At 33.0% G+C, this 14,473-nt stretch overlaps 1 protein-coding gene across 1 annotated transcript in view; it reads right to left on the bottom strand.

The window, feature by feature from the left end:
- Nucleotides 1–14,473, bottom strand: part of LOC134694890 (uncharacterized) — a 323,806-nt gene that overhangs the window by 64,749 nt on the left and 244,584 nt on the right. The window contains exons 48-51 of the mRNA XM_063555996.1: nucleotides 11,052–11,201; nucleotides 8,317–8,421; nucleotides 3,669–3,776; nucleotides 700–904 (exon numbers count right to left, since the gene is read on the bottom strand). Of these exons, the coding sequence (XP_063412066.1) occupies nucleotides 700–904; nucleotides 3,669–3,776; nucleotides 8,317–8,421; nucleotides 11,052–11,201 (568 nt within the window). The remainder of the gene's footprint in view (nucleotides 1–699; nucleotides 905–3,668; nucleotides 3,777–8,316; nucleotides 8,422–11,051; nucleotides 11,202–14,473) is intronic.

The raw sequence follows: 14,473 nt of genomic DNA, 5'->3' as shown, positions 1-14,473 counted from the left end.
TGTTCACTGTTCTGCCATATCAAAATTTAGGTGTAAACCAAGAGTTCAGAAAAGTAAAAAAAATGTGGCTATATTTCTATGAGACCTGGGTAAATTTTGTTGTTGTTTTTATTAGGATTATCTATGATCTGTTAACTTTCGACACATTGTTTTCTTAGCAGTCAGGTAAAGTGCCAGCATTTTGACTATATTAGTTTTATTTTCAACACTAATATATATTGACTACTTATTAACAATTTTTCGTAAACGATAATTATTTTTGTATTTAATTCATTTTCTTTAAATTTTAAATCCACTAATTTTAATGGTATTCCATATGTTGACTTGTTTGCCGAAATCTATTGTTTTCATTTACTCAAGGTTTACAAACCATGTGACAAGGTAAGCTGACAATCAAAACAAAAAATCAATAATCCGCTTTTGGGGCAACAAAATCTAAATGATTGGTCAGTTTCCAGTCCAGTCCGTAGCCATGCATTTTAAGGGGTATTTAGACTCATAAACTCACTTTAACAGTCAAAAAAATTTGAGCAGAACGTTGACTTTAACAGTGCTTATTAGTTTTCAAGGGGGTTCGTCCTAACCCAGTCTACGGGTATGGTATCATAGTCCCAGATTTTAGATATAAACATTTCGAATTAAGATAGGAAAATTCGTAATTTCATTACCAATCTACCGTGCTCAATCCTTTATATTTACCTAAATTGTAAACAAATGGACAATTATCGGAGCCTGAAGCGATACCATCTCCGTCTGGATCCGAATCACATACGTCGCCAATTCCGTCTCCGTCTCCATCAGTTTGATCAGTGTTGGCATCAATTAGGCAGTTATCACAGACATCACCTACGCCATCTCCATCGGAATCAGTCTGCACAATGTTACTCACAAACACACAGTTATCCTGTAACATAATCAATAAACTATAATAAATCAGTCTGCACAATGTTACTAACAATCATACAGTTATCCTGAAACATTATCAATAAACTATACGGAATCAGTCTGCACAATGTTACTCACAAACACACAGTTATCCTAAAACATTATCAATAAACTATACGGAATCAGTCTGCACAATGATACTCACAAACAAACAGTTATCATGAAACATCAATAAACTATACGGAATCAGTCTGCACAATGTTACTCACAAACAAACAGTTATCCTGAAACATTATCAATAAACTATACGGAATCAGTCTACACAATGTTACTCACAAGCACACATTTATCCTGAAGCATTATCAATAAACTATACGAAATCAGTCTGCACAATGATACTCACAAACACAGTTATCCTGAAAAATTGTCAATAAATTATACGGAATCAGTTTACACAATGTTACTCACAAACACACATTTATCTTGAAGCATTATCAATAAACTATACGAAATCAGTCTGCACAATGATACTCAAAAAACACAGTTATCCTGAAACATTATCAATAAATTATACTGAATCAGTCTGCACAATGATACTCACAAACACAGTTATCCTGAAACATTATCAATAAATTATACAGAATCAGTCTGCACAATGTTACTCAGAAACACACAGTTATCCTGAAACATTATCAATAAATTATACAGAATCAGTCTGCACAATGTTACTCACAAACACACAGTTATCCTGAAACAATATCAATAAACAATACTGAATCAGTCTGCACAATGATACTCACAAACACACAGTTACCCTGAAACATCAATAAACTATACTGAAAAAGTCTGCACAATGATACTCAAAAACACACAGTTATCCTGAAACATTATCAATAAACTATACTGAATCAGTCTGCACAATGTTACTCACAAACACACAGTTATCCTGAAACATTATCAATAAACTATACGGAATCAGTCTGCACAATGTTACTCAAAAACACACAGTTATCCTTAAACATCAATAAACTATACGGAATCAGTCTGCACAATGTTAATCACAAACACACAGTTATCCTGAAACATCAATAAACTATACTGAATCAGTCTGCACAATGTTACTCACAAACACACAGTTATCCTGAAACATTATCAATAAACTATACGGAATCAGTCTGCACAGTGTTACTCACAAACACACAGTTATCCTGAAACATTAATAAACTATACTGAATCAGTCTGCACATTGTTACTCACAAACACACAGTTATCCTGAAACATCAATAAACTATACGGAATCAGTCTGCAAAATGATACTCACAAAACACACATTTATCCTGAAGCATCAATAAACTATACTGAATCAGTCTGCACAATATTACTCACAAACAAACAGTTATCCTTAAACATTATCAATAAACTATACTATCATCAAGTGTTTTGACCGTAAATAAAGCAAACTTTTAGTTCCTGTCTGAAAAAAAGGAATGAATTACTGAAATGAAAGATTTGTCTGACTGATCATCTGTCCAAAGTTAGTTGTTGTTACGTATTCGCTTGCATATATTAGGCCCTTATTCAATTGAATTGCTTATCATTCCATCATGCAATGGCCTTTGGTGTATTAATAACTTCACTCTATCGTTTATGCTTCCTGTTAAAGAATGTACCCAATATTGTTTTGAATCCTTTGGTCTTTTAGGACAATTTGACAAATGGAAACATTAGTTAACTCAAACACCTTCCTATATTAAGAAGAAAATCTCAAAAAAGAATCTATTGCAGTAATTATGATGCTGTCCGCTGTTTCGTGATATTTCAAATTGTTTACCAGAATTTTGAATAATGTAACAAATGAGAAATCAGTTTTACACAAATCACAGCCCTGCATGAAAAAAAATTCACATTTTACCTTCCTAAATGAAAACTGTGTGTAACTGTTTCTTAAATCCTCATGCATTTAAGAGCAGTAAATCTGATGAGGAGTAACTTTATGATTTCAGTCATTCATATTTTTGTAGCTTTTCTTTTGACTGCTGATCACTGAAAATTTAGTTTTTCAAAATTATATTAAAATTGTGTTTAAGGCCAAGGAAGCAATTTTGGTTTCAATCAATTGACATGTTTTGTTGATTCAATAGTTTTTATCATTTTTATACAGTTTTCTAATACATGTATAAAGTTGAATGCATTGACACCCAAAAATTAAGTACATTCTTCATTGCCTAATTTGTATATAAATATTAAAAAAACCTGTTTAAACAAATAAAAATTACACCCGAATCACCTATAACATCATTATCATCATCATAATCACGATAACACTTACATTTTAATCACCGATTACATCATTATCATCATAATCATCACGATAACACTTACCGGTACATCTAAATCACCGATTACATCATTATCATCATCATAATCACGATAACACTTACATTTTAATCACCGATTACATCATTATCATCATCATTATCACGATAACACTTACCGGTACATCTAAATCACCGATTGCATCTTTATCTTCATCATCATCACAATAACATTCATATCAAAATCACCGATTACATCATTATCATCATCATCATAATCAAAATAAGACTTACATCTAAATCATCGATTATATCGTTATCATCATCATTATCAGCGATTACATCATTATTAACATCATTGTGATCAAAATAAGACTTACATCTATAAAATCACCTATTACATCATTATCATCATCATAATCACAATTAGACTTACAACCAAATACATATAATCACGATACGACTTACATCTAAATCACCGATTACATCATTATCATCGTCATAATCACATGCATCACCCATTCCATCATTGTCATTATCCTCCTGTCCAGAGTTTGGATCATTTGCACAGTTGTCCTGCAAAATAGTTACCGTATTGTATATAACATCAATTGACATTAATAATTAGAATGTTTAAGCATTTTCAGTATTTAGATCATTTCAAAATCAATGAGTCCACAACTGAGGTTTAAGGCCATTTTAAACCTGTCAGATGCATATATACAATGAACTTTTTACAATTTCACACACTGCTAAAGTAGGGATGTGTACTGGGTAAACTAACCAAGTACTCATCGGTTCTATCTGTTGTAAACTATAATTGGGGGCAGTCAGATTTGCAACATTGCAAATTACAGTCTTGTAGATGAAAATATTTGTTCCTACAGTACCAATGTGATGGATTGACTAAGACATGTAAAAGTGTTAGCCTAGGCTTAGCCTATTGTATTTTCTGAGACATTTTAATGACAATTTAGCACAAGCAATCGAAATAAAATCTATTCTATTTACTAGTATAATTAATGAGTGATGCCTATTAAATTTTCAAATTTTATATAAAGTAGAGGCTCTCAAGAGCTTGTGTTGCTCACCTTGGCTTTTAGGCATATCAAACAAAGGAGATTCTCCTATATTGTAGACAAAAAATACCATATGACAAATATCTCCAATTTTTTTATCTTGTATTACTGATCTTTAATTCTGTTTAGTTTCTTTGGCTTATGAACAGATCTTGCCTTGCTGATAATTTCTGTGATTTAATTTTCTCTCTAATTATCATAGTTTTAATGATAACAGGCAAACATTAAAAAAATTCGTAAAATTTATCCTTTATAGGCAATAACTCCTATAAGAATTTGCCTTACATTTTTTACATATAAATGGAAAATTGGTGGAGCTCATTCTTCTAAACATATGTTTTCGTTTCAAATTTTCTCTATTTATAACGGTTAAAAAAATAATAGACAAATTTTCTTTATTTATAACAGTTAAAAAAATAATAGACAAAACTTGCTGATCACCCGCTATGTTCTATTACTAGCAATGACAGCCATGTTGGTTGGAAGGTAAGGTTATTAGACACATTTTTAACTAGTTACCATAATGATGATTTTAGCCAAGTTTGGTTAAAGGACAAGGTATGTTTAGGTTCTTGCCCTCATTTTTCCAGAAATTTGAACCTATCCCGCCTGTAGAATGAACTACAGTATTTGCACGTCCGAATAGCACCTTATTTTATTATGTTATGTGCTGAAATCTGTGTAAACTATGACCTTGAAAAGACAATGAACGACGAAAAGTGTAAAAAATCTACAATTTAATCATGTTTGGAGACAAAATTTGCCATCAGTGCCAAAATAGACCATCCTGAAATGTTCAACCATCAACTCTTCTCTTATGTATCTTTCATTTGATAAAATATGAAAAATTTAAAAAATGCAAAATTCAGGCCTTATATGGCATACATTACAAAATTTTTAACCGTTGCTAGGTTGTTGCTCAGCATTTATTAAAATGAATTTAAATTGACTTCATTTGCAACTTGCAGTTATTGCTAAACAATAAATTCTATTATGATTATTGTTAATTTGTAATGAAAAAACCCAGAGCATAAGTGGTAATTTGGCTATTTAATAAAACCGTTGCTAGGCAACCTTTCTTTCACCGGAACACAAACAAATCATTGTTCTGTCTTGTTTCTATCACTGTTTTGTCTTGTTTCTATTCAAAGGCTATCAGTAATCTAAATATAAATTTATTCTGGAAGGGGAACAAAAACGCCCCTTATTATACATTTGTACTTGTCCTTTGTCTCAGTAGTTTCAGAGGAGAACAATTTTGTAATAAATTACAAAAATTACCAAAAATTGTCAAATATCGACTATGAGGCGCAATATCTCCAAAAGGGGTCAATTGACCATTTTAGTCTTGTTAGCTTATTTGTAGATCTTACGTTGCTAATCAATATTGCTGTGTACAGTTTTAATCTATCTATTATAATATTCAAGATAATAGCCCAAAACAATAAAATTCAAGTTCTATAAAGTACCAGTTCTGAGGCAGTAACCCATCAACAGGTTGTCTGACATGTCTGATGGTTTTAAAACGGCAGGGCCGATGGGGGTTGACCTGATGAATATGTTCATGCATGTCAGATTCGCTTTCCATTCTTTAGTTTCAGAGATAAAAGCCAAAAGATGCATTTTACCCCATGTTCTATTTTTAGCCATGACTGACATCTTGCTTAATCGGCAGGGCCATTATATTAATTTTTTAAACTAGATACCCTAAAGATGAGTTAGGCCACGTTTGGTTGCATCTGGTCCTGTAGTTTCAGAGAAAAAAAGTTTATAAATGTTAAGGGAAGATCATGACAGAAGATTGACACAAAGTGAAAGCAATATTCTAACAGAAAACAGATGGAGTATCGTTTTTGATATTCGATATTTGAATACTTCAGTACTCATTGACATCACTTCTATGACAATATCAACTTAATAAACACCTTAAACCTGACCACTGAATACGGACAATGTTATACATCAACTACAATGTTTTTTAAAATCACAGACAAAACTTGTTTTAGGGACATTTGAGTCAGTCATGTTGTTTGGCAGATGGGGTCATCAGACACATTTTCAAACTAGATGCCCAATGCTCATTGCTGACTTTGGCCAAGTTTGGTTACATTTGGCTCAGTTAATTTTTATGTAAATATTTAGGAATGAGGACAAAAACTAGAGGCTCTCAAGAGCCTGTATCGCTCACCTGATGCTACTTGGGTTTTTGAAATCATATAAAAAAATTATAAAATTTGGATAAAAGTGACAACACAACCTCATAAGGAAAGGAAAATTCAGGCTATGTTTAATTTCATTCAAAAGTCCCCCACTGGCGGCCATCTTGGATGATGGATCGGCTACAAAGTAACAACATTTGGTCAGCACCTCATAAGAAACATTCATGCCATGTTTGGTTTTATTCCATTCAGTGGTTCTCTTAAAGAAGTCATTTGTATGCATTTCCCATAGGGTCCTATGTTAAACTAAGTCCCCTGCTGGTGGCCATCTTGGATGATGGATCGGCTACAAAGTAACAACACTTGGTCAGCACCTCATAAGGAACATTCATGCCATGTTTTAGTTCATTCCATTCAGTGGTTCTCTAAAAGAAGTCATTTGTATGCATTTCCCATAGGGTCCTATGTTAAACTAAGTCTTGTGCTGGCGGACATCTTGGATGATGGATCGGCTACAAAGTAACAACACTTGGTCAGCACCTCATTAGGAACACTCATGCCATGTTTGGTTTTATTCCATTCAGTGGTTCTCTAAAATAAGTCATTTGTATGCATTTCCAATAGGGTCCTATGTTAAATTAAGTCCCCTGCTGGTGGCCATCTTGGGTAATGGATCGACTACAAAGTAACAACACTTGGTCAGCATCACATTAGGAACATTCATGCCATGTTTGATTTCATTCCATTCAGTGGTTCTTTAAAAGAAGAAATCTGTATGCATTTCCCATAGGGTCCTATGTTAAACTAAGTCCCCCGCTTGCGGACATCTTGGATGATGGATCGGCTACAAAGTAACAACACTTGGTCAGCACCTCATAAGGAACATTCATGCCATGTTTGGTTTTATTCCATTCAGTGGTTCTCTAAAAGAAGTCATTTGTATGCATTTCCCATAGGGTCCTATGTTAAACTAAGTCCCCCGCTGGCGGCCATCTTGGATAATGGATCGGTTACAAAGTAACAACACTTGGTCAGCATCACATTAGGGACATTCATGCCATGTTTGGTTTTATTCCATTCAGTGGTTCTCTAAAAGAAGTCATTTGTATGCATTTCCAAAAGGGTCCTATGTTAAACTTAGTCCCCCTCTTGCGGCCATCTTGGATGATGGATCGGCTACAAAGTAAGAACGCTTTGTCAGCACCTCATACAGACAATTCATGCCATGTTTGGTTTAATTCCATTCAGTGGTTCTCTAAAAGAAGTCATTTGTATACATTTCCCATAGGGTCCTATGTTAAACTAAGTCCCCCGCTTGTGGCCATCTTGGATGATGGATCGGCTACAAAGTAACAACACTTGGTCAGTACCTCATAAGGAACATTCATGCCATGTTTGGTTTTATTCCATTCAGTGGTTTTCTAAAAGAAGTCATTTGTATGCATTTACTATAGGGTCCTGTGTTAAACTAAGCCCCCCGCTGGCGGCCATCTTGGATAATGGATCAGCTACAAAGTAAACAACACTTGGTCAGCACTTCATAAGGAATATTCATGCCATGTTTGGTTTCATTCCATTCAGTGGTTCTCTAGAAGAAGTTCAAAATGTAAAAAGTTAACGACGACGACGACGACGACGACGACGACGACGACGGCGGACGACGGACGCCAAGTGGTGAGAAAAGCTTACTGAAGATTTTGACGTGACAAAAGACAAAATGGTGAAAAGGCATGGAGTTCTAAACATGTTCTTGAAAAAATAATAGTTTGACAAATCATGATAAAAGTTTTATTAAATACATTTATTTTTGCAGTTATTTTTTTTTTTAAAAATGAACACCATTGCCAACATTTTTTATAAAGGTTTTATTGTACTTACTCTACGACAAGATTGACCTGTACAGGAAATAGTCAGTGTTGGCACCCCATCTTGGTCAGGATCCTCTCCACAAATATAACCATTGCCTGCCCAACCAGTTTTGCACTACAAAGATTCACTGGTAAATTAGATAAGTGTTAATCATAACAACAGTGTTCATGATCATAAAACTACACATTTTCTTCAGGAATCCAATCAAATGCAATAATTCCATAGAAAATTAATTTAACATAATCTAAGAATTTCAGTAAGGGCCTGATTTGACCCGAAATAGGCCTTAGCACACAGTTATTTTGTAGTACATTTCTTTAAGACCAAAAAAACAAATTTGAAAAATCCCACCTGCTTTATCCAATCAAAGTGTATGTAAGCACTCAAAGGAAAAGATTGCATTAATCTATCAGTTGGAAGTAAAATTAAATATTGCATTGTCAAATAGGCATTGGTAGTAGTTGAGTCAACTACAATTTTGGACGATGAGAGATAACTCCACTTTTTAAAGATGATTTTAACAATAACATCATTTGTATTTTTAAAACATAAATTAAATTCCTGTACCTTGCAAAAGTTATGTAATTTTCTTGACTGGTGTAAAATTGTTTTGTGACTGGAAGATCTGAGCATTATATCACATTGATAAATTGCTAATGGGCAAATATAGAATGTATAGAATGTTATGATGAATGCATTATATATACGAATGTAAAATGTATTAAAAAGGAAGTGATAAGCCTAGGAAGATTTAGATATCATGTTAGAAACATAGGGTCTTGATTGCATTTTATGCAATCTTTTCCCCCAAAACGTACTTATTTGGGAAAAATTTAGCCAAAAACTATAGTAAAAGTCTGTTAGCTCTAACTCAACATTTGGACAACCTTAGCCGTATTTGGCACAATTTTTTGGAATTTTGGGTCCTCAATGCTCTTCAACTTTGTATTTGTTTGGCTTTTTAACTATTTTGATTTGAGCGTCACTGATGAGTCTTATGAAGACGAAACGCGCGTCTGGCGTATAAAATTATAATCCTAGTACTTTTGATAACTGTTGTGATAAGGAGGTTTATAATTCATTGTGACTTCTTCATGCATTGTAATTATTGATCTTTTTAAACTTTACCAAATCTATACTTTCTCTAATAGATTGCTCCGTAGGACGCAGCTTCATACAACTAAAAGGATGGATCCCTAAACAGTTTGAGCAAGTATGGCCAGTTCATTCAAGCTTGATACATCCCTAAATTAAGGTTGTGATTTAAAAAAATATTTGACATGTTTTTGCAACAGAATAAATGTGAACAAAGAACATAAATTTGGTAAAACATAAAAGTATTCAGTTTTTGATGAAATCAAACAAACTTTAATTTTCAACCCCATTGACCTCAGTGTGGACCAATTTGATAATGGGGCTAAATAGCCATATTTAAATACATAGTAAGATGCAGCATATTTAAGAACCCCATATATTCATTTTTTTGTTCAAATCAGAACAAAGTGTATTGTTGGATACCCATTTAGACAAAACCAAAACCAGGGGCCCAAAGTAAAATATTAAAATACAGTGCAATTTGTTTAAACCAACACCTGGGATATTCGTACAATTTGTGACATCTGACGAAAAAATGTCTAGTCCTGAAATGTCTATAACAATCTTTATTAAAAATAAAGGGGCATAACCCTAGAATGGTAATCAAAGTGCTTGTAATCACTGAATGGTAAAGACTGCTTTAATTTATCAGTTGGTAGTAAAGTGAATATTGCATTGTATATTGTATATAGCATTGATTTAAGTTGACTCAACTACTATTCTGGACAAAGATTTCATAAAGCATTGGTTTTAGGTGATTCAACAACCATTCTGGACAAAGACAGATAACTCCAATTTATTGTCTTGAAACTACAAAAGTGCATGTTCATTGCCCTTTATTCAAGACTGTTTGTCCCATAACCCACAAAATATATCCCAGCCTTCTACTTATGGTATTTAACATTGTGGTACAATTACAGAACAACCGATATCTTAGACACAACTTTTTGTACTGACACTACATGTAGATAAATGCTTGTTTTGGACTATTTTGGGACCCTAATTCCTTAACCTTAGGGACCAAAACCCCATTACTTAATCACAAGCTTCCTTTTGTGGTTATAAATATTATGTTAAAATTTTATTGATTTCTATTTACTTATACTAAAGTTATTATCCGGAAACCATCCGTCTTCGGACGTGATACCAATATACGACCGCAACATTTTTGCAGTAATATATAACTATATGCAAATGATATGTACATGTTTATATGAGAAAGTTTTATCATGTTTTGATGCTTTTTTATGTCAAATTTACCATGCTGTAAATTTTGTAAATTTATGATTTTTCTCAATTTTAAGAACAAAATGCATATTATTTCAATATTTTTGTTATAAATGATTGAAAAAATACTCATCTTAGAAATTTGAAAAGACAAAAATAATATGGGATGTTCATGACTCATGTAAAATCATTTTTGTACCTCTAACCCATTTTCTCAAAATTTTGGCTAAAGACTGACTTGGTTGGTCGTAAAATTTGAAAATTGGATAACTCAAAAATAATTCATTGTAAACGCACAATTGTTTCACCGAGTTATGTTTGATTATATTATTTTCAACTTGTATCACATGTTTTGGAAATAATTCAAGAACGAGATTTTAACCAGACTGAAACTTCAGAAGAATATAATCTTAACTTTATACCCGACATTTGTATTCCTCGGGTCCTGTGAAATAACAATCAGCATTGCTGTCACAAGTGTGAACACCAGACAGGCAAAAATCTGCTAGCACACATCCAGTCCTAGAACTGCCTACATAACCTTCTTTGCAAAACCCACAGTTAAAACTACCCTGAAAAAATAAATAAATATCTACTGAAATACACCAACAAGCAGAGTTAAGACTGAGATTTTTGAATCGTTAATATACAGTAACAATAGTGACATAAGTTTTCTTATTAGCCAATATACAAACTGATCCCATGCTTAGTATATAAGATTTTGTTTGGTTAACACACCTGCACATGTTGTTACAAAACCTATAGACCGGCTGTTGTTAATCCATATCCCCCAGAAATTTGCTATCCATTACACGGGGAACTTCAAGCATGTTTTCCCTCAATTTTGTTCGATGGTTGTTCCTTGCGTAATATTAAAATCTGTAGCTTATCAATGTCTCACTGTAATTCAATATTTAATGCACTAACAATTAAATCATATTATAACAATGATATTAGTAAATGCATCACTTGGCTGACCCACATACTCAATGCATAGGATTACTGACCTAGCACTTGGCTGCCCCACATACTCAATGCATAGGATTACTGACCTAGCACTTGGCTGCCCCACATAATCAATGAATAGGACTACTGACCTAGTTATGTTGATGTTACACTGTCTATGATTCTCCATCATTGAGCACAGACTCATTCCAGTTTATCTCTGTATTAAAACGTCTTATATTAACTATATGTAAAGTTTTACAAAAAAAAAACAAACTACATCTTGTTAAAAGTATATGAAAATTAAACATTTTACACTTTACACATTACACTTAGTTGTCAAATTTGTCTACTATCCAAGTTTATATCCGTACTGGTGTATAGTGACAATAAGACTGATAGTGGATACTAACTGGGGTATTGTGTCAATAAGACTAATAAAGGACACTTACTGGTGTATTGTGACAATAAGACTAATAATGGACACTTACTGGTGTATTGTGACAATAAGACTGATACTGGACACTTACTGGTGTATTGTAACAATATGTGGATACTTACTGGTGTATTGTGACATTAAGACTGATAGTGAATACTTATTGGTGTATTGTGACATTAAGACTGATAGTGGATACTTACCTGTGTATTGTAACAATATGTGGATACTTACTGTTGTATTGTGACATTAAGACCGATAGTGGATACTTTCCTGTGTATTGTGACATTAAGACTGATAGTGGACACTTACTGGTGTATTGTCATAATAAGGCTGATAGTGGATACTTACCTGTGTATTGTGACATTAAGACTGATAGTGGATACTTACCTGTGTATTGTGACATTAAGACTGATAATGGATTTTTACCCGTGTATTGTGACATTAAGACTGATAGTGGACACTTACTGGTGTATTGTGATAATAAGGCTAAAAGTGGATACTTACCTGTGTATTGTGACTTTAAGACTGATAGTGAATAGTTACTGGTTTATTGTGACATAAAGACTGATATTGAATACTTACTAGTGTATTGCGACAATAAGTGGATACTTACTGTTGTATTGTGACAATAAATGGATACTTACTGGTGTATTGTGATAATCAGACTGATAGTGGATACTTACCTGTGTATTGTGACATTAAGACTGATAGTGGATACTTACCTGTGTATTGTACCATTAAGATTGATAGTCGACACTTACCTGTGTATTGTGATATTAAGACTGATAGTGGATACTTACCTGTGTATTGTGACAATAAGACTGAAAGTGGCCACTTACTGGTGTATTGTGATAACTAGAGGCTCTAAAGAGCCTGTGTCGCTCACCTTGGTCTATGTGAATATTAAACAAAGGAAGCAGATGGATTCATGACAAAATTGTGTTTTGGTGATGGTGATGTGTTTGTACATCTTACTTTACTAAACAGTCTTGCTGCTTACAATTATCTCTATCTATAATGAACTTGGCCCAGTAGTTTCAGCGGAAAATTGATAAAAATTGACTATAAAGGACAATAACTCCTTAGGGGAACAATTGATCATTTCGGACTTATTTGTAAATCTTACTTTGCTGAACATTATTGCTGTTTACAGTTTATCTCTATCTATAATCATATTCAAGATAATAACCAAAATAAGAAAAATTTCCTTAAAATTACATATATAGTTTATGAGATATCTTATAAAGACAATTATATCTGATAAACTATATAAGATATCTTATAAACTATATAAGATATCTCATAAACTTTATAAGATATCTTATAAAGTTAATAAGATATCTTATATAGTTTATAAGATATCTCATATAGTTTATAAGATATCTCATATAGTTTATAAGATATCTTATGAACTATATAAGATATCTTATTAACTTTATAAGATATCTTATAAAGTTTAAGAGATATCTTGAAGTAAGAATAAATAGCAAAACGACTTGCCATATATGTCTGATAGGACACTTACTGGTGTATTGTGACAACATAGACTAATAGTGGATACTTACTGGTGTATTGTGACAATAAGACTGATAGTGGATACTTACTGGTGTATTGTGACAACAAGACTGATAGTGGATACTTACTGGTGTATTGTGACATTAAGACTAATAGTGGATACTTACTGGTGTATTGTGACAATAAGACTGATAGTGGATACTTACTATTGTATTGTGACAACAAGTGGATAGTTACTGGTGTATTGTAACATTAAGACTGATAGTGGATACTTACTGGTGTATTGTAACTTTAAGACTGATAGTGGGTACATACTGGTGTATTGTGAGAATATGTAGATACTTACTGGTGTATTGTAACAATATGTGGATACTTACTGGTGTATTGTGACAATAAGACTGAAAAGGGATACTTACTATTGTATTGTGACAATTAGTGGATACTTACTGGTGTATTGTGACATTAAGACTAATAGTGGATACTTACTGGTGTATTGTGATAATCAGACTGATAGTGGATACTTACTGGTGTATTGTGACAATAAGACTGATAGTGGATACTTACTATTGTATTGTGACAATAAGTGGATACTTACTGGTGTATTGTGACATAAAGACTAATAGTGGATACTTACTGGTGTATTGTGATAATCAGACTGATAGTGGATACTAACTTGTGTATTGTGACATTAAGACTGATAGTGTATTCTTACTGGTGTATTGTGACAATAAGACTGATAGTGGATACTTACTAGTGTATTGTTACAATAGGTAGATACTTACTGGTGTATTAAGAATTTCTCTCTACATTGAAGACCTGTTGGTGACCTTCTGCTGTTGTTTTTTATTTGGTCGGGTTGTTTTTTTTGTTGTTTTTTATTTGGTCGGGTTGTTTTTTTTGACACATCTCAATTTTACTTACTGGTGTATTGTGACAATAAAACTG

The sequence above is a fragment of the Mytilus trossulus genome, chromosome 13, assembly GCF_036588685.1.
Source record: "Mytilus trossulus isolate FHL-02 chromosome 13, PNRI_Mtr1.1.1.hap1, whole genome shotgun sequence".
NCBI lineage: Eukaryota > Metazoa > Mollusca > Bivalvia > Mytilida > Mytilidae > Mytilus > Mytilus trossulus.
Note: the sequence above shows the minus strand (reverse complement) of the source record. Positions and strands in the feature narration are given on the sequence as shown.